The following is a 27,816-nucleotide window of genomic DNA, read 5'->3' as shown; positions in this document are numbered from 1 at the left end:
ACTTGGGTATTCATTTAATCAGGGTGATATGATTCAGAACAGAGAAAGGAAATTTTGGTAAAACAAAGAAAATAAATTCTAAATAAATTTGAGCCAAGAATGTTTGAACAAAAAACGCAGTCTGCACCTTCCCCCTAACTTCAGAGACCACATCAGAGGTTCCCCCTTACATCAGGGTCTCTTAAAGTGATTGTAATTTAGATTGGATTTGGCCCGTGGCTTGTAGTTTGGAGAGAGGAGTAATAAATAGTGGTGTTTCATTTCAAATAAAATGCTTACCCTTGTAAGTAATAGAAATCTAGAATACATTTGGATGCTGGACTTCTAGAAAATGACAGCCGCATTGGAAGGCTTCCATGGCAATTGAGGTGATGGTCGTGTTCAGTAGTTGGCTTAAAGTGTTAATAAACTGCAAAAAAAATATAGCATAATGTCCTTTTATGCATTGCATATTGGCACATAATGAAAGACTTGCCTTAGAACTAAGCCCTCCAGCATTGTGCTGTCACCGCTGACAGGGCTTCCATCTTGACCCGGTCTTCCTTCTGGGTTTGTGGGCTTCCACAGTTTGACTGGCCAAGCATCACTCTCGCACATGTGCAGGGCGTCATGATCGCGGCATATCTCTCTCAATGGACGGCATGGGCCAGTGATGACAAATATCTCCTAAACGGTGCACATTTAGGAGATATTTACTGTATGTACAGGTAAGCCTTATTATAGACTAGCCTGTAGGTACAAATAAACAAGGTAGGCTTTACTATGCCCTTTAGCCCAGAAGTGTGCGCTTCTTCTTTTTTTTTTCCTTGCTCCTTGGGAAGAAGTGATGTCGGCAATGTGCCCAGAAACATCAGGTTCAGCCTCACCGCATGTCCCTGCAAAGATGACAAGGGGGAGCAGTGGAGAAATATGTAGTGGCAGAGTTGCTATCTGACAGAAAGTTCTGGGGCCTTAGGCTTGGGTCTTGGGCTTGGTTCACACCTATGCCATTTGCTTTTGATCGTTTCTGCAGTGCTTTTTGCTGTGTGTTTTTGCAAACACAATTTCGCTGAAATTTGCATTTTGCACATTTTATTTTATTTTTTTGCCCAATTTGTTGTAGGACAAAGTAAAAACCACAACGCAAATTGTATGTAGTATGGCAAAAACGCACTACACACTTTCCTGCAGCTTCTCCATTAAAGTCTATAAAACCAAAAAAGCAAAAAAAACACCATTTTACGTTTAAAAAAATTACCCTTTCTAAAAAATGCAGTGGCTGAAAAAAGCATAGGGGTGAAGGTGTCCCATTGGAAACCATGGTAAATGAACTGTACTGCGTTTCTGCAAAAAACACATTGAAACGCACAAAATGCAAATCCTTTACCGATTTTAACTTTTTGTCACATTTTTGATCACTTTTAGGTAGGCCTCATTATCACAAGAAATAAAAGGGCTGAGAAGCTGACAGAGCTTGCTGGTATGATAAGTATAATAAAATAATTTTTCACTTTCTTTCTTTTTTTTTTTTCCCACATGGTACAAAGAAATATATTTTTGGATTGTGGCATTTGAGTTGACCCTATACAAAATTCTGTTGATCAGTTACATACGCAAGTGAAGATGACAAATCTGACTCTGGTCTAAGAACCAGCAACTCTCATATTCATTGCTGCTGACTTGCATGAAACAAAGTAGATACTGCTTCCATTTACACGTCTAATGTTGATAATGCTGACCAGCAAGGCAGGAGCCTGTTTTATAGTATTAAAATGTCATTTATTACAGATTACCAATCCTTAGATGTGATTGCTGTACATTTTTTTTTTTTTTCCAACCTTGTGATCCTGCCAGTAACACACTTCTTGTATTAGGGTGTCTCCTCTATCTGTGGAGGAGCAAAGAAGCCATCTTTGCACAGCAGCATTGTCCATCTAGGGAAAAGAGAAGTGTTAGATGTGCTAACAGATTCAGATAGACTTGACTAATCAATTAAAATAGAACTACAGCCAACACTTTTACAGCGGTTACATTTTTTCCTTTTGGGATAAAGATTTCACAAAAATGAATAAAAGCTTATTGTAAGCACCCTTGTCAGGGTTAAATAGTTTATCCATGTTCTAACGGCCACTGTTGCTGGATAGCAGGGCCAGTTAACAAAAGTTGAAAAATTAGACATAATGGTCAGATCATCGGATGAAAATAACTGAAATCTAATGCAGCCACCACATTGAAAGATTTTTTTTTTTTTTTTTAACAATTTGTTAAAAATTCACAAATTTAAATGTATTACTTTCAACAAACCATGTAAACCTATAACAGTAATTTTTCGGGGGAACTGTAGCAGGTGTATCCTCTTTTGTAACTTGTCGTCATTCTCTGATCTTCCACTGTAGTATGTTCAGTCTCTGACTTTTTTTTTTTTTTTTTTTTTTTTTTTTTTTTAATCTTCCATTGAATACATTCAACAATATGTGCTACTGTTTGGAGGTTTTAAGGGCTGCACTTATAGCCCCATTCATCAAGTTGGTTGAACACCACTGATCTAAAGATATGCATTCTATGTTGTACTGTGATGTATTTTTTGTATCAGATCTAAAGTTAACAGGGTGGCGAAATAAAGGAAGAATATTTGGCATAGAAAGGATTGTTTAAGCAAAATGCTGTAACAAATATCAGGCATTGTAGAGAATATTGGGAAGCAAGAAGGCACTGCTTATTAGATATTATAAATTGGGAGGTTGGGGAAAATACCCATGAGCAAATTATGGATCGGTTATCAAAGCATGTGTTCATAAAAATGCCTTTGATGGGGAAGCATGTGTCCTGGGACATACAAAGCACCCTATATCTGAATAAGGGGAGGGGAAATCTTCCAATCGAGACACTAGTTCTGGTCAACTGGGGGTCCCCAAGGGATTCCCGTAATTTGGAGGGATTTCCTCTCAACCTATTTGGTAATGGGACACAGGTGGCAAAAAATGACAAGTTTATTGCCCTCCCTTACTCTATCCAAAATGTTAAAAATACTTTTGTCTGTAGGCATACTTTAACCCCTTGATAATTTTTAGTGCATTATGATCAGCCCTACTTCACCTTTTCCTCCTTTTGGCTGGTAATTTGTTTGCTGTTTTTTTTTCTCTACAATTTGATACTTTATTTTTTTATTATTTTTTAGTGTTTCTTCAAAAATTGCACCCACGATTCATCGCCACTCCGGCGGCATCCCACCTCCCCACCTGCAGTTTCTGTCTGCACTAAGCTTGTGTGAGCTGTCAGGCTGGGGAGCACTGGGGGAGTGGTGCCGGTGAAGTTGGATGTGTTTACCAGCCCCATCCCTGTAGTACAGTGGTCATATTCAGCGATCAGTATAGATCGCTCCTATATGTCCACTGACAGCTGATATATATATAGTAAACCGCGAGTGTTACTATGTGTCAGACTGTCGCATTGTCACAAGTGGGGGGGGTTTGGGGTGCAATGATCTGCGCCCTGAGCCTAACCTTTTTCAAGCCAATTGGGGCCTCATGCTCTAATCATGTGGCTAAGGGGAAAAAAAAAAAACTCCTACAAACATATGAATCCGGGGGACAGTGCCCCTAATGGACCGACCGCACCTGGTAGGAGCCCTTTCACATGGAGGGGACTCTTTCAAGCAGATCCGCCTGCTCAACAGGAAATCTTTCTGCTGATCTCTGCTGAGCAGGCAAATAACAACAGGTCCGTGTCCTCTCCATTGATGCAGAGTGGACATGGACACAGCCTGCTGTTCTCTATGGGGCAGTCAGATGGAAACAGGTCTCCTGTCCAATTCCATCGGATACCATCCGATCTGCTGGATGGATGGGGAATGGGATCCCCATCTGTCTGTTTTCAGCACACTGGATTGGATACATGTTCCTTTACATCAGCCTCTTCATAGAGAACAATGTGTGATCCGATTGCGCCCGTCTGAAAAACGGACAGGCTGACCTGATCGGTTTGCTTGTCTGAAAGGGGCCTAAAGTCTTGTTCTTACAGGGCATACATTTACCGGGATGCACAGGTGTTCCGTGCATCTCTGTGCAGGCAGTCCCATTGATGTCATTTGGGATGTAGCCACTGCAAAAACAGAGCCGTTGCTCCCAACTTTACATCCATGTAGGTCCGCATGCATGTCCCTGAGCTGCCTGCATTTGGGGTTATGCAGGGGTTTTGGGGTTATGTACTGTTTTTTAGCGAAAATATTGTTTTGATAAACATTTTGCTTTAAAAATCAGTAGTAACCTTCTTTTTTTATTCTACTGGCCATGTGCTTTCAGAAAATGTATTTTACAAATTCTGAAAAATTTAGAAAACCTTTGCATACAGCGCAATTTAAAATTTACAAATATGTTATTTAATAAATCCATAGAGGCTAAGCTTTTATATTTGGCATGATTTTTTTGTAAAATTAGCTGTTTTTTAAATCTGCTAAAAATGATTTTTTTTTGCGCAAGTATATTGTTTTGAAAAACAACTGCGCAAATATCGTGGGGCCTTAACAATCGGTAGCACCTTCTTTTTATTCTACTAGTCCTATGCTTTCAGAAAATATATGGTTTGCGGGTCTTTTAACAAACTCAAAGCTGTAAGGGAATAATGAAAACCTTCCGATTCTTTGAGAAATTTTTTTTTTATTTTTTACATTTGTGCATACCATTTTGCAAAAAGGTGTAATTTTTAAAAAGTGCAAGTATTAGTGATTTATTCACTCAATACAGGTTAAGCTTTTATATTTAGTTGGAATTTTGTAAAATGTACTTTTTTTTTTTTTTTTTTTTTTTTTTTTTGCTAATAATAATTTTAGTGTATTTTTTTTTAATGAAAATATTGTTTTGATAAACATTTTGAGCAAATATCATTGTGCCGTAAAAATCAAAAGCTAACCCTGGCCAAAAGAGAAATCTATACATTTTTTAAATGTTCATATGTATTTTTGTCCATAAAATATTTACAAGATGATATTGCCAAAAAGTCTTGCTTGAACCAAAAACGCTTGCATTAATTCCCTATTTTAAATTCAGACAGTGGTTTTTGAATAAATGGGGCTGTGGCATAAATGTAAACATTGCTGTGGTCCATAAGGGGGTATACAGGTGCGAGAGCTAAAGTGGTTAATCTTGGATTTTTTTTTTATTTCTTCAGGTAATCCCAGACAACACATAACTGCCCTGAAGAAAGCTGTAGACACAGCGTGCAGCGGCGAGCCATCTCTTTACAACTCCCTCAACCTTGCAATGCAGACACTGAAGTTAGTAGCCGTGTTCTTTGTTGTGTTTATTAATATATTTGGGAAAATACTTCAAAGTGAAAAATGACTTAGGACATTGCTAGTTTTTTTACTTAACTACTGGCGCACGACGATATACGTTGAAAGAATGGCACAGCTGGGCACAAGGGCGTACATGTACGTCCCCTTTAAGAACCCAGCAGTGGGTCACGAGCTGGTCACAGGAGCTGAAGAACTGGGAGAGGCGAGTGTAAACAATCCTTCCCTGTTCTTCTCTGTGGCTTGTCGCTGATCGTCTGTTCTCTGTCATAGAAAACGACGATCAGTGAGGTCACACGTCCAGCCACGCCCCCTACAGTAAGAAACGCACAATAGGACACACTTAACCCCTTTAGCGCCCCCTAGTGGTTAACCCCTTCACTGCTATTTTCACAGTAATCAGTGCATTTTTATAGCACTTTTTCGCTATGAAAATGACAATGGTCTCAAAAATGTGTCAAGTGTCCGCCATAATGTTGCAGTCACGAAAAAAATCGCTGATCGCCGCCATTACTAGTAAAAAAAAAAAAAAAAACTATTAATAAAAATGCCATAAAACTATCCCCTATTTTTGTAAACGCTATAACATCTGCGCAAACCAATCAATAAACGCTTATTGCGATTTTTTTTTTTTTTTTTTTTTTTTTTTTTTTTTTATTAACACAGATATGTAGAAGAATACGTATCGGCCTAAACTGAGGAAATGTTTTTTAGATATTTTTTGGGGATATTTATTATAGCAAAAAGTGTTTTTTGTTTATAGCGCAAAAAATAAAACCGCAAAGGTGATCAAATGCCACCAAAAGAAAGCTCAATTTGTGGGGGAAAAAAAGGACGCCAATTTTGTTTGGGAGCCACGTCGCACGACCGCGCAATTGTCAGTTAAAGCGACGCTGTCCTGAATCGCAAAGGGGGGCCAGGTCCTTTACCTGCATAATGGTCCAGGTCTTAAATGGTTTCAAAGCCTAAACCTTTTTTTACCTTAATGCATTTCTTACACCCCCGCTCCCCCTTTTACTTACTGAGCCCTAATTTTATCCAGCACTGTGCATGTCTGCAGCTCTTCTCTTCCCTCACTTCTAGGTCTTGCTCTCTTTGCTGGGGCACTGCAAGCCATGGGTTCCTAGTGCTGTCAACCAAAGCCAATGACAAGGGACTGAGTCCTGCTGTCTGTGTCAATGGACGCAGCACCAGGGCTCGGGAGTGGGCACGCATGTGTGCCCCCATGGGAAGCGGCTTCCTGTGGGGACACTGGATAGAGGAAGGGCCAGGAGCACCAGCAGGGGACCCGAGAAGAGGAGGTTCATGGACAGTATAGGGGGGTGTGTGTGTGTGTGTGTGTGTGTGTGTGTGTGTGTGTGTGTGTGTGTGTGTGTGTGTGTTTTTTTTTTTACCTTTTACAATCGCTTAAGGGCCCTTTCACACGTGCGGATCAGTAATGATCCGCTCCGTGTGTCCGTAAAAAGCTCAGCGGGGATCCTCCGTAAAATCCCCGCTGAGCTGGCAGCTGACAGGGCGGTCCCCGCACACTGTGCAGGGACCGCCCTGTCTTTCCTCCACTCTCCCCTATGGGGGATCGGGCGAACACGGACCGTATGTCCGTGTTCATCCGATCCGGCAGACGGAAGTAAAATAGGATTTTCTTCCATCCGCAAATGCGGATCTTTGCGGAGGCGGACGATTAAGGGTGTCAGCGGATGGTCATCCGCTGACACCCGCAATCGCATGGGAACTAATGTATGTCCCGTTTTCATCTGCAACGGACGGATGAAAATGCGGACATACAGTCTGCACGTGTGAAACTGCCCTAAAGGTGCTAAACACATTCATCTCCAGCCGTTGACTTAGATTTTAACAAGGATTCTTATATGCCGTAGTTCAGTCACCTAGAAAAATTGGTGAGGGTTACAGTATACCACTGTTGATTTTATATTGCTAAAATGTGTGCGAGTGTTTAACATTTTATATTGGGCAAATAGTTTTATGTTCTAACAATTTGCTCATTACAGATGTGGTCTGTAAGTAGTAAGTATGATGAGGTTGATTTACTAATGGGGAAATATACTGTGCACTGCAATCCCACTTTAATGGCCAGTTTACACCACATACAGTCCAGCGCGTTTTTTTATTTTTTCTGCATCAAAAACGCATGTATAGTAGGATATATATGTGTGTGTGTGTGTGATATATATATATATATATATATATAGATTTCTTTTTATTAAGATTTTACAAGGAAAACAGTTCAACACAAACTTTAAAGTACCGTCATATCTCCAACATTGAGACAATCAATATATGATTGAAATAACAAGTTTGTACCATTTACAATGTTGCATAAATAGGTCAATACTCTAAGGTGGAAACCTTAATGCAATGTTTTAGGTTAATAGAAGAAAGCAAAAAATTTGGAGGAAAGAAGGGACACAGTACTATGTATGACTTGGTATCTATTGTATTGTTAAAGGGGTTGTAAAGGTAAAAAAAAAAATCCTAAATGGCTTCCTTTACCTTAGTGCAGTCCTCCTTCACTTACCTCATCCTTCCATTTTTGCTTTTAAATGTCCTTATTTCTTCTGAGAAATCCTCACTCCCTGTTCTTCTGTCTGTAACTCCACACAGTAATGTAAGGCTTTCTTCCTGGTGTGGAGTGTCATGCTCAACCCCTCCCCTGGACTACTGGAGAGTCAGGACGCCCACTAACACACAGCTCCTTTATCTGCAGGGTAGAGAGCGCCCGACTCTCCTGTATTACAGGGGAGGGGTCGAGCACGACACTCCACACCAGGGAGAAAGCCTTGCATTCTTGTGTGGAGTTACAGACAAAAGAACAGGAAGTGAGGATTTCTCCGAAGAAATAAGGACATTTAAAAGCAAAATCGAAGGATGAGGAAGGACCGTGCTAAGGTAAAGGAAGCTTTTTAGGAAAAACATTTTTTTTACCTTTACAACCCCTTTAACTAAAAAGAAAACCATGGGAAGTAACATTGATGTGTGCTCATGGAGGGTGGCCAGTCTTCATCTGTTGTGGGAAAGATCAGGTATTAAGGAATTACTCTATCTCTGCCACACCACCCACCTATCAAGGTATCGAGTGTGGTTCCCACTATTAAACGCCAGTATTTTTTCATAACTGTGTATAACTTCCATTTGTTGTCTGACTTCTGATATGTTTGGGGTAGAAGGCGATTTCCAGTATTTTGCGATTTAATGCGTGATCCAGGATTATATGGTTTTTAAATGTCATAGTTCACACCAGTGCTTGTAGGTCCAATGGGTTCCAGAAAAAAAAGTATAACATGTTGCATTTTTACTGTACTGGAATGCCGGAAACAACTCAAACGCATTGAAACGCACCTATATGTACCAAAAATGCACTGGAACACACATGTCCTTATTTAAAGTTAAGAAAAAGTGGGGGAAAAATTCACAGGACTGCATCAAGATCGCATCTGGACTGTGTTTATATTGTGTGAACTGGTCCTCGGTGCATTTGCTCTAGATCTGACAGGAAGCTCTGCTGATTTCAATCATGTACAAACAAAAATGCTGTTTTATTTTCCTTGCATGTGATTGAAGAATTATTTTTCAAAGTGAAGCTTTACCTCCTTTACTAAGTTCTGGATATTTTTCCCCAATGTGTACATACCTCTACAAACTAACCAGAGTTCACTTGCTGAAGTCAAACCATTACAGTATGGAATCTGGTTGGTTGTTATGGGTATTGCTCTCTGTTTTACTGAGTAAGCCATATCTGAGTTGGTTACCAGAAGTGATTTCCAGTAAATATCGTAGTTGAACCTCAAAGCGGAGGTCCGCCAAATCTTTATTTTTTTTAAAAGTCAGCAGCTACAAATACTGCAGCTGCTGACTTAAAATATGGAAGTTTACCTGTCCAGGGCGCCCACAATGTCAGCACCCGAAGCCGATCTCTCCATCCACTCTCGGATGCTGCCGCCGCCATCTTCGGTGAGGGAATCGGGAAGTGAAGCCTTCCTGGTTCCCTACTGCGAATGCGCGAGTCGCACTGTGGGATCCGAATAGTCCCTGCTGTCTTGTGGAACCTGTGTGTCTCCCAGAAGACAGCGTGGGGGATTCTCTCTCTATCGTACACACACACACATCATTTCTATTTTTTGCACGAACAGTTACATTTACAGGACAAGCTTTTAGGAGTCTACTACCTCTTCTCAGTCCAAGTAGTATTGATATGCTGTGAATCAGTACTGCTTGGGCCAAGAAGAAAGGGGTGGTAGACCCCCAAGGCCCCATTCATACCAGCGCACTTCGGGAACATGCAAAAAAATAAAATAAATGGCACCTGCAAGCATGTTGCGCATTTTCGCATGTCTAGTCATGTGACAATGTGCAAGGCTCATTGCTCAAAGAAGGTGCAGGAGCACTTTTGGCGCTCTTGATGCACGGAGTGCAGCCCATTTAAAAACAAAACTGTGCAAAAAAATCCATTACACAGATGTAAATGGAGCTTATATAGCTTTTTCCCTTGATGCAAATAAAGTATTGTGTAGTCACTAGAGGGAGAAAGTACAATGCTACATACAAATAATCGTCATAAAATCATGGAATAAGTTCTAAATGCAAATGACCATCATGAAATTATTAATAGGATCTATATGTGCATGAACATTATAAGTAATGGGCCGGGAAGCAAATTGAGTACCGTAATTTTCAGTTCTTCTTCCTTCTTCGCCTGAGCGAATGGAATGTCAGTGAGGTTTTTTATGTATCTGTAATTTTATAGTTCTTCTGCTAAGGTGTGTTTTTTTTTTTTTCTATGTAGACACATGCCTGGCCATACAAGTCGTGAGATTCTGGTGATTTTTAGCAGCTTGACAACATGTGATCCTTCTAATATTTATGATATGATAAAGGTAATTAATGTATTTTATAGCACCTATTATAAGAGATACAGATTCCTTGTTATTTATTAGGATGCACAGTCTTTAGGAGAAAGCGAAGTGTGTCATTTTGTTGTAAATATCGACCATGATTTCCAGCTATATAGCGCCACATTCAAACTTATTACAGTAATATTTAAACTAAATGTGTGATATGCTATATAAATGACTGCCTCTATGGCTAGGAGGAGAAGAATATTTCTCATAAACTCTTTGATACAGTAATTATAGTGTAAAGTATAATGTAGATCAGGTTGTATACAGGCTGTAGTATTAATGATGGCCTTCTTTTACATAGACATGTTAGATGCTAGGCATGGTTTTCTCTTAAAGGGTAAGCCTTCCAGTGTTTAAGTTATAGATCATTTTAAAAAGTGCTGTGCTCAGAAATCAATTACAAATAACTTCATACAAGCACAAATTCATAAATTTGTATGCTGAAATCAATTCTCATGTGAAAAAAATAACCATCGAACAAACAAAGCTAATTAGGAAATGCACCTCCACAAATGTGAAAAAAATAGCAAAAGGTCAAATAAGTAATAAGTCCTCAAAATGTAAAAGTATAATAGAAAGTTCCAAAAAAATTGTGAATCCCCTAAGAGAGATACAACTGCCTTTTGGCAAGAAAAGTGGTAGTAGAAAAAACTTCCACCAAAGCTGTACTCTTGTGTGTAAAGGCAGCTTACCAGAAGGCAAGGCCACCTATAATGGATGGTCCAGTATGCACTGTATCTAATCCATGTGGCAAGGGAATCGCCAGACCTCCAGAAAAGACCCTCCATTGTCACTCAAAAACATCTGTCGACGATCAAGAGAAATGGAGAGAAACTCTCATGGTGTAGTATTTAAATAAATAAAAGCCCATCATGTTTCGTCACAGCGGACGTCATCAGGAGGAGTGGCTTTTTTTTAAAAACTTAATTGAACAAGCTGAAGTTAAAAGCCTATTGGCTACCATGCACAGCTGCACCATATTGTGCACTCTCCAGTTTTAGTAAATCAACCCCCTGTATGTTGTTTTCTGCGGCAAGGCTTTCATTTCTAGGGCTATCTCCGCCACATTTTAGACCTCTCTGCACATTTATGTCAAGTGAGGTAGCATAATTTTTGCTAACACCCCTAGACTTTTACACTCTAAAGACATGCTGGTAGGTTAATTAGATCCTGTCCAAATTGGCCCAGTATATATGTGCGTACAACTGTGTTTCCCAAGCGTGTCAAGATCCTACGGGGTCAGTGACCACACCAGCCAGGAAGACACTGGCTGCAAAAAGCTCCTAGAGGCGATTCAGCTCGCATGTGTAGCGCTATAGAAGTCATTCATTTATAAATCTTTTCTTCAACAGAAATGTTAAAATGTTCTGTATTATTATAATTCTCTACTATGCTGAGCTTAGTCTGCATACTAATCTTTTTATGTTAAAGAAGAGCTATATCTGTAATACTGATGGACAGCCCTGTAGGAGGAAAAATTCTTCAAGCTGTGTCCCTTTCCACCCTTGTTGGTGCTTCTGTTCTGAAATCCAGTGTTGGACTTATTGGCACCTCTGTTTCCAGTAATCTTCCAGGACAGCAGGGTTCCATCCTTATGTTGTTTTGTGATCCTGTATATGTTTTGTTTGAGATTATAGCCTTTTGTTGTTTAATACTGACCTGTTCTGTAGAAGGACTTTTTTTTTTTTTTAAAGTTTGTCACTTTTTGTGAGCTGTACTGAAAGGAAAATAAATATCTTCCTGTAAACTCCTAATTTCTCCTAACCGCTCCCCTCATGTAATGGGGATAAACAAAGGCAGACATATTTGTAGTCTAGCTTGGGTGGCAATCAAGGCCCCCCCCCCCCCATAGATACAAAACAGTGCACATAGCCATCCAAGAATAAGAAGTTTATTTGCAGGACTATGTTGTGTGAATAAACAAAAAGCCTGTAAAAAAACAAATCCAGCTACCGCATCTAATGACTAGTAAGCTGTGAGCTATGATATATATATATATATATATAACTAGTTGCGCTTTATTATACTATAGAAAGGCTGCAATTGTCCTTTAAATTATACTATAGATACTTGGGCAGCAATTCTCAACCAGGGTTCCATGAAACCCTAAGGTTTCTCCAGAAGTTTTGAAGGGTTCCTTGAGCTGTGGCTGATTGGCCTCCCATCTGATAATGGGTCTTCCACTTCAGAGCCAGCTGCATGATTCTAATCTTTTTGGCTATCTATAGGGGTGGCATTCTGACAACCACTGTGAGGACGGCATTCTTGCCACCCAAGTGAATTCATTTTAGCAACGACTCCCCAAGACCTGAAAATTATTTTAAGAGTTCCTCTGGTGTTAAATGGGTGAGAGAGGCTGCGCTAAAGGATAGCTGAACATGCAGGAACAGCATTGCCTTCCACCAGCATTCCTATGTCACAGTGCACATAAATATGAAAACTTTGTATATCTAAACATTTCTGTTTATGCCTTTGCTGGAGAGGGGGGTTTAGGAGGACAACAGGTATGGGCAACATCTACTGACAATGCTTATGGGCAACTTTATATTGAACATTGTTTAGAAAGCGTGATATTGTTTCAGAAATTGTTCAGCTACCTAATTTTGTATATATTTGTTTTCATATTTTTGCCAGAGCCTGAAGGCCAGCAAAATTCGGGTGTCTGTCATAGGTCTCTCAGCTGAGGTTCGGGTCTGCACTGTGCTCACTCGGGAAACTGGTGGTAAGATAAACGTTAATGGCTTATAAAGAGCGCAATAATGTCATTTGTGGCTGTGTTTTACCTATGACACTTGAAAACATGGACATCTAGAGACTGCAAAATTGAATGCGCTTTCCCGTACACAGGGAGCAACAAACCTCACCCTTGCAATCTAAGTAATTTGTTTGCATTGCTTGAGCTATAAACTGAAGCATAGTTAAGATTTCAATAAGAATTTCCGAAAATATACGAACAGTAAGCAGTGCAGTATGAAGTGAGTAAAAAATGTTTTGCCTATTCGGCCCCTTGCACAGAGAGACTGCAAGTTCCTCTAACGTAAAGTACCTGTTGCTTTCTCGTGCCTGGGGAACTGCAGGTGCCACGTACAGCCGCCCATACAAATAAAGGGCTGTACATGGCTATATTCGCTAAAATAACGATGGCTTGTGCATTGCTGTTTTTTACTGTCACTTCTACAATTTTTTTTCCTCAGTGTGCACAAGCCATCTGTGTTTACACGAATACGGCTGCATACAGGCTTTATTTGGAAATGTTTTTTTTCGATCGGAGGCTGCAGCAATTGATCAATGTATTCTTACAGTGGCGGGGGTTTGTGTATGCCCAGCTTTAGTATCACACTAGCAATAAGAATAACAGCCACACAAGGCATTTTGATACTTGGGGAGGGTAAAAGCAAGTTTGCCCACTTAGTGTTTCTCCATCTATAATAACTAGAATTGTCAGCCTACTCCAACAGCCAGTCACAACTAGGTGTGCAAACTCAAGAGTGTGAATAAACAACAGCAACATTGAGCACCCAGACAGCTTGCACTGGCAGCCAGGGTGGCAGTTTGGAATCTTTTGTAGTACGGGGGGCATATGTTACTGAGTATCATTTTTGATAAGTGCATGGCTCTGTGTGCGCCTTCCCTGGCAGCCCTGTATCCACCTGCAATTAACTGGTTTCTAACCTTAAAGTAGATCTAAAGGTTTTTTACCTTCTGTGTGCAGCAGCCCCCCTAATACTTGAGCCTCAACTCGATCCAGCGATGTGCATAAGAGCCTCTGCTCTCTGGGGACTCACTCCTCATTGGCTGAGGCAGCAGTGGGAGCCATTGACTTCCGCTGCTGTCAATCACAGACAGTGACCAAATCAGGAGAGGGAGGGGGAGAGGCCAAACCGTGGCTCTTTGTGTGAGTAAACACGCAGAGCTGTGGCTCAGCAGCGAGCCCGCTTGGGTGCCCCCAAAGCAAGCTGCTTGCTCTAGAGGCACTTGGCGGGTGGGAGGGGCTAGGAGCGCCAACTGGGACCTGAGAAGAGAAGGAAACGGGCAAACCAGTGCACAGAGCAGACAATGTATAACATGTGTTTTCGTTTTTTTTTTTTTTGTTTTAAAGAATTTAATATCGCTTTAAAATGTATGTAAAGCCAAAACTTTTTATTTTAGTTTGAGTTTAGTAGGAAAGGGGTAAACTGCTATTAAGTTATTTTTTAGTTATCTTATCCCACCGGGGAGATTTCCCTTTACCTCCTGTCCTGTGGATATTACACAAAATCTCTCCAGAGACACATTTTTTGGGGATTTTCCCTCACTTTTTTTCTTGATAATAATTGCCAGGAAAAATAAATGGTTGAATCTTCATAGCAGGGACACGGCATCATTAAAAAAAATCATTAAAAAAACTTGACAAATTGTCTAACCCACCCTTGCGCTAAAAAAATAAAAACGTATGCTTTAAGAACATGTACTGCTGCAGATGACAAAAAAGAAATGACCTGAAAAAGTGGGAAAAGGACTTAAATCACTCTTTCACACCGAGCCCACAACAGAACATTATTCAATTCTCCATCAAATCTTTGATTTGCACAGAGATTCAAGAAACCAAATTCAAAATTCTCACAAGGTGGTATTGCACCCCCCACCAATTACATAAATTCTTTCCCACGGTAGCCGACCGTTGTTGGAGATGGATTCATATCTTTTGGTCATACCCTAAACTTGGGTACTTTTGTGAAGAAGTCAGAGGAATTTTTCAAAGGTTTAAGGAGTATGTGGTTCCTGACTCGCCTTTTTCGTACTACATGTTTCGGACTCCCCAGCTAAACTATACAAGGCTATGGAACATGTTTTTTGTTCTGAGGAAGGGGCAGCTCTTCTTTGCTGACACCATTCGTTAAGTGACCGATCTGGGCTTTGTGAAGCAGTTTTTTATTTTGTCGTGGTAAACTCGCCCCATCATTTCCTCCTGTTTTTCCCTCCTCTCTCCCTATCTTCTTTTTTTTTTTTTCTTAATTTATACTCATCATTTTTTTCAAAAAAAGAATAGTATGGAAAACTGGACAGGGTAGCCTTTTGAGAACTACCAGATTATCCATACCAAGAGGTCATGTGGGCCTGCTTCAAGAATGGTACATTCCCTATTGGAGAACTCGACTGATTACTTTACCGATTGTCTATAAACAGAGTTTCCATTTACAGTTGATTTATTGTACCATTCATTTGACTTTAAGTAACGTTTAACCACTTCCAGACCCTGCACTGTATATATACGTCAAAATTTTAAAGATGGATATCTCGGTAACGGCAGCAGCTGCTGCCACAACAGAGGTATCCATCTTTAGTGCTAAGGGTCCTGTACACGATAACGGCAGTCTTCTCGGCGGATTCGCTGCGAGATCGCCGTTATCGGTGGCGGGAGAGGGGCGCCATCTCCCGTGCCCTCCGCGGCTTACCGTTGCCGTCGGTAGTGGCGGAGGAGATCGGGTGCGTTCGGCAGCTGACTGGGGTTGCGAGTGAGGGGAAAAATGTCCTTCACCCGTCCCCATAGCTCTGCTGGGCAGAAGTGACGTCAAAACGTCAGTCCCGCCCAGCGTCTTAAAGAAACAATTTTTTTTTTTTTTGTCATTTGAAAAAATGACAGTTTAAATATTTTTTTTTCTTGCATTTTAGTGTAAATATGAGATCTGAGGTCTTTTTGACCCCAGATCTCATATTTAAGAGGACCTGTCTTGCTTTTTTCTATTACAAGGGATGTTTACATTCCTTATAATAGGAAAAAAAGTGATCAAATTAGTTTTTTTTGTTTTTTTGTTTTTTCAGTGTAAAAAGTAATAAAATAAGAAAACAAAACATTTTTTTTTAAAGCGCCCCGTCCCGACGAGCTCGCGCGCAGAAGCGAACGCATACGCGAGTAGTGCCCGCATATGAAAACGGTGTTTAAATCACGTCGCCTATCGAGATTTTTAAGGGTAAAAGTTTGACGCCATGTCACGAGCGGGCGCAATTTTTAAGCGTGACATGTTTGGTATCATTTTACTCAGCGTAACATTATCTTTCACAATATATAAAAAAATTGGGCCAAATTTTATTGTTGTCTTATTTTTTTATTCAAAAAAGTGTATTTTTTCCAAAAAAAAGTGCGCTTGTAAGACCGCAGCGCAAATACGGTGTGACAAAAAGTATTGCAATGACCGCCATTTTATTCTCTAGGGTGTTAGAAAAAAATATATATAATGTTTGGGGGTTTGAAGTAATTTTATAGCAGAAAAAAATGTTTTAGTCTTGCAAACACCAAATCTGAAAAACACCTAAGGTCTTTAAGTGGTTAATGTTTCTTTGCTACTGACCTGTTACACTGTAGCTGCCTTTTCCAGATTGAATATTTGAATAAAAAAAAAAAAAAAAAAATAACCTGTTATCTGTTCTATATTAAGTACAAGTTTACTGGTACTTTTTACGGATTGGTGTTAAATTTCAATATTGGTGAAATGTGTTTTATAAAAAAAAAAAAAATTTTTTTTTTTTGTTAGGCGTTTATCATATCATCCTGGATGAGAGTCACTACAAAGAGCTCTTGATGCACCATGTCAGCCCCCCTCCTGCAAATAACAGTTCTGAATGCTCTCTGATACGAATGGGTAAGGGACCTTTTAATTTCTGATTATTTTACTATTAATTCCAAGCAAAGCAGACAATAGTTTTTTTTGTTCAAGCTTCTGATCGTAAAGCATGGTATCATATCATATGTACTGTGTTTGTATAATTTTTTTGTATCCTATTGTATTCATATCGCTAATGTATTTGGGTTCATTCTTTAAAGCTGAACTCCTGCATGCAAATTGCCACTCCATCCACCATTTCATTATTGTATGTGCATTACTCCTCCCAAGGTCCAGGCCACTGCTTGTATCAAGGCTATGGATTTTTCAGAGAAATACTGAGGCAGGCTGCTGTGATGTTTACAGGAATCTATATACATAGCCTTGCCAGCCCCTCCCACCAGCATGATCCTCTTGCAGAAAGGCACAGTGAAGACATAGGCAGCCCATACATTTATTTTCTTTCAACTGGGGGATTGAAAGATATATTTTTTTTTTTTTTTTTCCCCCCGATTCCCTCATTTACACACTCAATGTGGATGGGGGGAATCCTTCCTGCTGAGTTTTTGTATTCTAAAAGCAGGGAGACATCCCCGCCTTCAGAATACACTGATCGGTGCTGCCGGTAATAGCTGGCATCACTGATTAGGAAACTAGACTGGCTGGGCTGTACACAATTTGATGGGTAGATCGACTTCTGTACAACCAGCCTGCCCATACATGGATCCGGGCAGCCCCTGCTAAACCGGCGAATTTCGATGCATGTATGGACAGCTTTAAAATGGGGAACAGAAAGGGTAATTATTGTATATTGCAATTGGGAACATGAAAAGGGTTTAATAGACTAGCCACTAATTAAATCTTAAAAAAAAAAGGGAACAATATCTTTAGTTTCTGAATGCTTGTGTTGACATACAATGATGACATTTTTTATGTAAACCTGTTTTTACTATAGGTTTCCCTCAGCATACCGTGGGTTCCCTGGCTGATCAAGATGCAAAACCTTCTTTTAGTATGGCGTACGTATCAAATACTATGTAAATAAGGTATAAGTTTCTGCAAAATAGTGATTCATCCAAGAGTTTATGCACCAACTGTTCCAGCTGTATAAAAAGAATATAAAATTGATTCAGTTAAAAGATTAAAAAAAAAAAAAAAAAAAATTGTTTAAAAATAAGGTATGCTGCACTAAATAAATCTTATTTAAATGCAGATTAACATAATTAAATACTTGGTGCCAATAACCTCCCCCTCCTTTAGTGAATCCATCCATATGCAGTCCGAGGAGGATAGTTATCAGTGTTGTCACTGGCGATAACCCTACAGGACTGGTATTTAATAAGGTGCATCTGGAAGAAGTGATGCAAGGTGGCTGCTTGAATCCTGCTTACTGGATGACATCACAAATAGGATTTCACATACTCATTCCAATAAAGAGAAAACAAATTGACCATTGAGGAATTTTATTATAAAGTGAACCTTTTTTCTTTAAAAACTATCTATCTAATAAATATATATATATATTTTCTCTCTATCGCTATTATAAAACAAATGTATCAAGTCAATATCCAGAGAGTATATACAGTGCTACTCAAACCCCTCTGCTAACGCAGGAGGGAAGGGGAGTAGTTAAGCTTTATCAATGATTATCCAAAGGTAATATTCAAGGGGGTAATACCACTGGCCTATCCAGTTGAATGGTAAATACAACTAAAGTGGGCCTACACCCAGTGCGCTTCAGCTGTTCACACCGGCCTGTTAATTTTCACTTTTTAATACAGTTTATTGATACTATATTCCAGGGCTCAAAAATTCAAGTCCTGAACTACTAGCCAGGCCTTAAAAGTTACTTGCCACCGTTGCCCCACCCAAACCCTACCCTGCCCACCCCTAAACACGCCCACGTCTCACCCCGTACATCCCTACCTCCATCGCCTCACCCCGTACATCCCTACCTCCAATGCCTCACCCCGTACATCCCTACCTCCAATGCCTCACCCAGTACATCCCTACCTCTAATTCCTCCTCCCAGCATATCTCTGCCTCCAATGACCCACCAGCACACCTCATCTTCTGACCTCCCCTCTCCAGAACACCTATGCCTCCAATCCCCCCCCCCCCCCCCAATCCTGTACATCTATGCTTTCAATACTCTCCCCAATCCTATCTATGCCTCCAATTCCACCACCATCCCCCCCCCATTCTATCATACCGTATGATAGATTAGGGGGGTGAAGGTGGAATTGGAGGCATAGATATCATGGATTGAGGGGGGGGGGCGGGGGGTGCTATTAAAGGCATAGATTCAGACCTCCAATTCCACCCCCTTACCCATCCATGATATTTATGATTTCAATTGCACCCCCCCCCCCCCTCATCCAGCATATGCTTGCTCTCAATCCCACCCCCCTTCCTTCCAGCACACCTCTTGTTTAATCCCCCCATGTCATCAATGCCTCCAGCACACTGTCATTGTACTTACCATTTTGCAGCCACGGGGGTCAGTCATCACTGCATACTGAGGGTGGAGCGACGTTTGAGACTGCCCACTTGGGACCGCCCCACTCCTTAGATGTGCAGCAGAACAAATGTGGAGAGGGGTGGTCCCGTCTGTGAACCTGGGCGGGGATGTGCAGAATGGAGGCAGAGGAGGACGGTCCCAGGTGGCTCTTACATGTATAGTGCAGTGCACGGTGGGGGATGTGCAGGAGAACGGAGGTGGAGGGGGGCGGTCCCAGCGGTTCTTTCATGCCCAATGAACAGCACACTCTGCGAGCCTGGGCGGGGATGTGTGGAGAGGGGCGGTCCTAGGCAGCTCTTTAATGGTGAAGTGCACGGTCTGTGAACCTGGGCGGGTATGTGCAGAACGGAGGCGGAGGGGGGCGGTCCTAGGCGGCTCTTTCATGCACACTCTGCGAGCCTGGGTGGGGACGTGTGGAAGGAGGTGGAGAGGGGCGGTCCTAGACGGCTGACTGTATGAATTGAAATATCTGCGCTGCGAGCCTGTGTGCGGCGGAAGGGACACTTGGTATACATTACTGTGATATCACAGCCATGTCATTACTCGCCCTTCGCATTTGTTTACTCGCCAAATGCGAGTAGGCGAGTGCAAATTTTGAGGGCTGCTATATTCTACTAGTTCATAAACCTGGCATAGTTGCCTTGTAAATAATAGTAATGAACCTTTTTTGTTTTGTGTATGGAATATGCCAATTCAGAGAAGATCTCCTTTACTTGCTGCACTCATTGTTTATTCGTTCAGTAGATTATTATATACATAGCATTGGTGTAGTATTGGTTACTTATATTACAAATATGTATGTTCATATGCTCCACAATTCCTGTTCTTCTGTTTAAGGCACCTGGATAGCACTAGCGAGCCTGGCCTGACATTAGGAGGCTACTTCTGCCCACAGTGTAAAGCAAAGTACTCTGAGCTCCCAGTAGAATGCAAAGTCTGCCGTGAGTATATAGACACATTCATTTATTGTGCAAAAATATAAAGAATAAACTGCGCTGTGTATAGTACAAATATAAGCTGCCACACAACTTTGGAATAGAGTAAATGGGGTAACTTGGAACAATGTAGTGCTAATATCTGTGTAAAGATATGGAAAAAAACACATCTAAAAGATGACGAACCAAATCTACATATATTAATTCATGACTAAATCTTAAAGTGTCACCACGTGACCTTACTAAACATATTCGTGTGCCAACATATAGTAAAGTCTTGCAAATAATAACAATGAATTGAGACAGTGCATGAAGTGACTGGAATCCAAACAAATGGAAATGAGGGTGACTTCACCACAGAAAAGTGCATGAAGTGACTAGAGTCCAAATAAATGTGGATAAAGATGGCTTCACCATAAGGAGATCTTGAAGATGGAACAACAGCTTGACAGAAGTGCCACCACCAATGGTAGAAAAGGGGGCTAACCAAATATAAATGACTAGGGAAGGTATATACCGCCCAAGTCACCAAAGGCTTGTATCGATCTAAACAGCTGGTCCTGGATCCAAACGGCTAATCGACTTGATGATCCCAAATCACAGTGTTAATGATAACTTCATAGAGGCTCGGTAACCACATGCCAGGCAAGAAATATTAAAAAGAACTCGCATAGCGTGATACCGTATGAACAGTGGTGTTCATTACTGCCCCAAAATTTCGTCCACCAAAGCATATCATCCAAGCGGCTGAAAAAAAAAATGCTGATAATGACTAGGTCTGCCGCACAGGGTGCCGCGCATGTCATCCTGGCACGTCCGTCCCCCGCCCCCTTCTTCTTGCATGTTTCAGATGCAGCCTTACCAGTGCCTTCTAGTGCGATCTCATGCTGTATCACAGAGCTGGATTGAATGACCGGGCAGCGCTGTAACAATTCCCGCCTCCTAGACCGGCTCTTGTGACAGATGGTACACTGATCCAATGCCGGGAATCATTGTGCCGTGTGTCATAGGAGGTGGGACATTGTTACAGCGGTTGCCTGGCGATTCAGATCCAGCTTTGTCACACAGCGTGAGATCACTATACTGGGCGCTGGCAGGCTGGCTGAATCTCGTGGGCGCTGGCAGGCTGGCAGCATCTCGTGGGTGCTGGCTGCATCTCGTGGGCGCTGGCAGGCAGCATTGATCTCTTGTATGATGTCTGCAGTCTTTGACCATTTCCTGTATCATGTCTGCTAGAGGTGCACTGAATGGAAATTTTGAAAATACTATTAACAATGTGTTTAAGTAAGAGATTGCATGATACAAGATGCAAGAGATGGTCAGAGACTGCCGACTGCATTTTCCTTTGGCTTTTCTTGCACTAAAGGTGCCAATAATGGCCAACAATGACTTCATATTAATTACAATTGATGATATTAATAAAAAGTGGAATATAATCGTTATATATAAAAATATAAATGTTGTTTTAAAAACTGTATTTTTCAGTTTGTGGTGTTTGCCAAGTGCATCCTGCATTTTCGGTTTCAGCACCAAAATTTCCATTCGGTGCACCCCTAATTTTAAGGCCCCCTACATGGTTTTTGGTTCATACATTGTGATTTTACCAGATGGATATTAAATCCACGGGGGATACTGTTCTGGCAGCAGAATAAGGCCTTCTCAGGTGGCAATTTCTGTGATTGTGTCTCCCTCCCCACAAGGGCATTGCTTTAGAACATCTCATAGTAATTACTATGGCTGCTCAGTGTCCCTGAATGTACAATAAATACAATTTGAGTTTTCCTAAAGCTTACCTGTAAAATCCTTTTCTTGGATTACATCACATGACACAGAGGTCCCTCCCATCTTTTTTGGGGATATTCATTGCTTAGCTATAAAACGGAGGTCCTTCCTGTGTAGGTGGGGTTATATAGGGGAGGACTTCCTGTTTGATTAATCAGCCAGTGTCCATTCACCTATAGGTGGCGTATAACCCACATAGTCATTACTATGGCTGCTGTGTGTCCCAGACGTACTCCAAGGTAAGCTGTAAGAGAAATCCAATTATTTGTACTGTAGATAAAATATTGAGTTTTAGAAGTGCATTTGTGAATTTGCCTTTGTTACAATGCCTTTACTTTGCCTTTATTTAATGAAATAGAGTGCAGTCACTGTTAAATGTATCTACAGCCATACAAAAACACAAGGCCAATCTAGCCATTTATGGTCATACTGGGGAATGTTTGTATATATCCCTAAGCCCTCCTCAGTTTTTTTTTTTTTGGCTAAGGGGATGAATGGATCAGCCTGGATAGATTTCTCTGCTGATATTTGTTATATCTTAGTTATGCAGTAAAGGATGCAAGCTGAATATTCATAGGCTCTGGGTTTTAGGCGTGTACCTTCAAGTGCTTGGACACTGGCAAAGCTTTTGACATGACCCTAGGGGTGCCTCTACCTCACTCCGTGTGAACATGGTAAAGACTAGAGAAGTCATACATGGATCACATGCCGTGGGGATCCCCCACCTGGAAAATTGCTTTGGGCACTGGATCCTGCATTTTGGCACTTTGTGCAATGCCTATAGCAAATTGCAGGGTGCTGTGGGATGACCACTGTGACGGGGGAAGCCTAGACCCATACAGGGACCAGCAACTTGAAAAGATAAGACCTGTTCTGCCAAGTATTTGTTTTTACAAATAAAACTATTTAGGAATTGTGTTGGACTTTAATCACTTATTAACCACTTAAGCCCCGGACCAATATGCTGCTAAATGCCCAAAGGCGTTTTTACAATTCGGCACTGCGTCGCTTTAACAGACAATTGCGCACTCGTGCGACGTGGCTCCCAAACAAAAATGACGTCCTTTTTTCCCCAGAAATAGAGATTTCTTTTGGTGGTATTTGATCACCCCTGCGGGTTTTATTTTTTGCGCTATAAACAAAAATAGAGCGACAATTTTGAAAAAAATGCAGTATTTTTTACTTTTTGCTGTAATAAATATCCCCCAAAAACATATATACATTTTTTTTTTTTTTTTTTTTTGTTCCTCAGTTTAGGCCGATACGTATTCTTCTACCTATTTTTGGTAAAAAAAATCGCAATAAGCGTTTATCGATTCGTTTGCGCAAAATTTATAGCGTTTACAAAATAGGGGATATTTTTATTGCATTTTTATTAATTTTTTTTTTTTACTACTAATGGCGGCGATCAGCGATTTTTTTTTTTCGTGACTGCGACATTATGGCGGACACTTCGGACAATTTTGACACATTTTTGGGACCATTGTCATTTTCACAGCAAAAAATGCATTTAAATTGCATTGTTTATTGTGAAAATGACAGTTGCAGTTTGGGAGTTAACCACAGGGGGCGCTGAACGTGTTAGGCTTCACATAGTGTGTGTTTACAACAGTAGGGGGGTGTGGCTGTAGGTCTGACGTCATCGATTGTGTCTCCCCTATGAAGGGGATGACACGATCGATGCGCCGCCACAGTGAAGAACGAGTAAGCCGTGTTTACATACGGCTCTCCCCGTTCTTCAGCTCCGGGGAGCGATCGTGACGGAGCGGCTATAAACGAATAGCCGCGCCATCGTCCAGGATCGCTCCCCGAGGGAACCCGCCCGCCGCACGCAGCGGGGGGGGGGGGGGTCCCGATCGGACCTGCGGAAAGGCAAGGACGTATATATACGTCCTTCTGCCTGTCCGTGCCATTTTGCGGACGTAAATAGTCGTGCGGCGGGCGTTAAGGGGTGTAATATATGGATTGCGCTACCCTGGTGGTTGGTCTATATCTACCTGGTCCTTCTAGTATTGTTGGACCTTAGCGCAGCTTTTGACACGGTAGACCACAAACTATTACTGACTCGGCTAGCTGAAGTAGCCAGAGTCGCGGAATGTGACTTATCCTGGTTCTTCTCCTTTTTGGAAAACCGATCACAAGTAGTGAAACTGGGACCTTTCACCTCTGAAAAACGCACGGTGTCATGCGGAGTCCCTCAGGGATACCCTCTGTCACCGGTGCTGTTCAATATCTATCTCCGTACTCTTTTTGAAATCATCAGCAGCCAAAAGCTGCTCTACCACTCTTATGCAGATGACACACAATTGTACTTTCGCATCTGCAATAAAAAGGATCATCATCTCGGTCTAGAGAATTGTCTCTCTTTGATAGAGAACTGGATGACAAAGAGTTATCTTAAACTCAACGGTTCGAAAACAGAACTTCTCCTGTTTCACGCCAATAGACAGAATCAACTTGCAACAACCTGGACACCTCCGCCCTTTCTGGGCAAAATCATCACCCCTAGCACCAAAGTCAAAAGTCTTGGAGTCATCTTTGATACCTACATGACAATGGATGCACAAATGGGGTCAGTAGTCAGCGGATTGCACCATCTGCTGCGCCTACTACGCAGACTTATTCTATTTATTCCTAAAGAAGACATAGCAGTCGTGGTGGGAACAATTGTTAACTCCAGACTTGACTATGCAAATGCCCTTTACCTCAGACTCCCAAAGTACCAAATCACTCGTCTGCAAGTCGTTCAAAATACGGCCGCTCGACTTGTGACTGGGAAAAAAACATGGGAATCAATCTCGCCTTCACTGAGAAGCCTTCACTGGCTGCCAGTGAAAGACAGAATCACTTTCAAAGCTCTCTGTCTGACGCATAAATGTATTTTGGGAAATGCCCCCAAATATCTATGCGAAAAACTAAAGGCTTACAACCCCAATCGCGTTCTGCGATCCTCCAACCAAAATCTACTCCAAATCCCCAAAACCAGATACAAGCCTAAAGGAGAAAGATTTGCTGTCCAAGGCCCTCGACTTTGGAACACTTTACCAACCTCCATTCGGTTGGAGGAGAACCACTTGGCCTTTTTAGGAAAAAGATCAAAACCCATCTCTTTTGAGGTCAAAGGAGAAATGCTCAAACAAGCGCCCAGAGGCGATTCAGTTCGCATGTGCAGCGCTATATACATTTTTACACTCCCTCACACCCCACAGGAGAAGCATTGATCGCTTATGAGCACTTGGTTATCATATTGGGACTTTAAAGGGAAGAGGATCAATCTAGAAGACCTCTTCGTGGTAAGGATCTTTTGAATCTGATATAGGGGAACGCACGTTTTTTAAGTCCACTTTTTAATACGTGTATGGTACGCATATGTATGTGTTTTCACACTGTCCTGAGAGGAATATTTGCATGCGAGCACTCGATACACATTCATATACACATATATGTTTGGTGGATTGTCAATAGGGGTGATATACATAGGGACTAATGATTGCAATTATTGCCCAGGACCAGGTGGATATAGACCAACCACCAGGGTAGCACAATCCATATATTACACTTATTTCATTCTGGACGAGACACCATAGAGTGTCTTGCACCTTTTTTTGATTGCAGCAAACCCATTAATATAGAACAATTTTGTTTTTTCATTTGCGCCAGCAACAACGGTCCCATTTAATCACCTATTGAGTGTTTACATTTGCACCATTCAGGGCTTAGTCTATGTCTTGCAATCAAACAGCACAATGCACTAATACGCCTGTCCTTCAATACCTGGGTTTCAACTGTCATGGCATTCAAGCCAGTGACTGAGAAGCAAGATGGTACAAGGGGCCTTGGGACAGCAGGTCTGGCCTGTTCGGGAGAGGCCAGCGGTCCTGTCCTTTAAAATGTGTACAGGCTCTTCTGGGCCAATTTTGTGCAATGAGAATCACAAAAGGTAGGCAGCCTATAAACCAGGATTAATGAATATCCAGCCTGTGTCCTGTACTGATGGATAGATATTATTTTTTACTGCTTTTATAAATACACCTTCTCTTTTTCTTTTAGGCCTTACTTTAGTGTCTGCTCCGCACTTAGCACGGTCCTACCACCATCTTTTCCCATTAGATGCTTACAGAGAGGTTCCCACTAGAGAATATGAAGGGGAGAAGTAAGTAATGTGTTTTTTTTTTTTTTTTTTTCTTTTTTTTTCTTTCACATATCAAAATTATTATTATATACACTTTGGTAGTTTTGTGTTTTCTCTGGCTGATGTCAGAAGTTTTTCTTTTTCTTTATCGTACATCACGGGACACAGAGCGGCATTCATTACTATATGGGTTATATGGAGTACCTTCAGGTGTAGACACTGGCAATCTCAAACAGGAAATGCCCCTCCCTATATAACCCCCTCCCATAGGAGGAGTACCTCAGTTTTTACGCCAGTGTCTTAGGTGTTAGTCATGGTTTAGCTTGCCTCCGCATCCTTGGGATTAGGTGAGCTACCGGTTCTGTCCAAAAAAGCCTCAGCGCTAAAGTGGTCAGTAACCGGACCCCAAACCCTTGGGGTATAGCCCATAATGCTTTTCTTTTTAGAGAGCTGGACCCTGGGCCCAGAACTTAGAAACCTTTGGGTACCTAAAGTTTTCTGTTGCCAGGGTGCTATATGGGCCCAGGACAGTGGATCCTTCATAGGAACCCAGGGCCTGAAGGTCTAGACATCCCCACGGAGATGGGGGAAGATTGGGCCTCTTGCTTGGCAAAGTCCTGCGGCATGGAGCAGGTAAGTGAGGGGAAAACTTGCGGAACTTGGTTCTTAGCAGGTTTTTTTCTGGGGGGTCACAGGGGACATGCCTAAAGTTATGCACTGCATCTGGCAAACTAGTCACATATCATAAAGATAGGATGGCTCTCTATGTATTATTCCCCATAAGATGTGACCTCCCTTGTAGTGTTGGAAAAGCATTGAGTGGGGCCTGTGTTATATAAAAATATATGTGTGTGTCAGAGAGCTTTGCTTACCTGCAGGCCTCCAGGCGATGCTCCATTCAGTCTTCCTCCTCAGAGCCTGCAAGCAGGCAAAACGCTGGCCTCCTCATGGTTCCAGGCTGCAGGCCGCAGTTTGCTGGAACAGAGAGGTCCCTTCCTCCCAAAATCCCCCCCCCCTCCCCCTGTCGGGAGGGGCATTTCCTGTTTGAGGTTGCTGGGGGGGAAGGGCGGGTCAGTGGCTTAAAGGAAGGGGCGGCCCTTCCTTGTTTGTTCCATCAATACTTTGGAACTGAGGAGAAAGACCAGAGCGGCAGCACGGGGCGCCGAGGACACACAGTGGCCAGAAAGGATATTGCAGTCTTCAGAGGACTGTTTTGTCAAGCCTAGAAATAGGCTGTTTCTTTTCCATCTCATAGTTTTTCTTTGCAATACTACTCAGGGGGACAGAATGTTTTTTCTTTCCTGGATTTGAAACAAAAACGAAAAAAAAAAAAAAAAAAGTCATCTAGGGGAGAGGAAGCATTTTTTATCCCCCAAACAGGTGTTTGGACAATTAACTTTTATAGTTCCAAATACCAATAGGTAGCAGGTGTACCTCGGTATTGTACCATGGTATGCCGCTGTTTTCCCTACAGGGAGCCTTGGGGCCATCGGGATCTGGGGCTGGAGCTGACGCGGGTCAGTCCAACCCTAAGATGGTCACGGAGGAGGTATTACTCACCTCTTTAAAAGAGATGAGAAAAGCATGGGAAAAAAAAAAATAAAAAAAAAAAAAAATAAAAAATAAAAATAAAATGATATCCGCAGCTATGCGGGGCAGTAAGCGGAATAGATCTCCGTC

General features: G+C 41.6%; 1 protein-coding gene across 3 annotated transcripts in view; it reads left to right on the top strand.

The window, feature by feature from the left end:
* Positions 1-27,816, top strand: part of LOC120930352 (general transcription factor IIH subunit 2) — a 56,062-nt gene that overhangs the window by 14,320 nt on the left and 13,926 nt on the right. For all 3 annotated transcript variants that reach the window (XM_040341550.1, XM_040341552.1, XM_040341556.1), the window contains exons 7-14: positions 1,405-1,459; positions 5,146-5,251; positions 10,071-10,161; positions 12,820-12,907; positions 16,698-16,805; positions 17,722-17,785; positions 20,125-20,228; positions 26,055-26,157. In XM_040341550.1, the coding sequence (XP_040197484.1) occupies positions 1,405-1,459; positions 5,146-5,251; positions 10,071-10,161; positions 12,820-12,907; positions 16,698-16,805; positions 17,722-17,785; positions 20,125-20,228; positions 26,055-26,157 (719 nt within the window). The remainder of the gene's footprint in view (positions 1-1,404; positions 1,460-5,145; positions 5,252-10,070; positions 10,162-12,819; positions 12,908-16,697; positions 16,806-17,721; positions 17,786-20,124; positions 20,229-26,054; positions 26,158-27,816) is intronic.

This window comes from Rana temporaria, chromosome 1, assembly GCF_905171775.1.
Source record: "Rana temporaria chromosome 1, aRanTem1.1, whole genome shotgun sequence".
In the NCBI taxonomy this organism is placed as follows: domain Eukaryota; kingdom Metazoa; phylum Chordata; class Amphibia; order Anura; family Ranidae; genus Rana; species Rana temporaria.
Note: the sequence above shows the minus strand (reverse complement) of the source record. Positions and strands in the feature narration are given on the sequence as shown.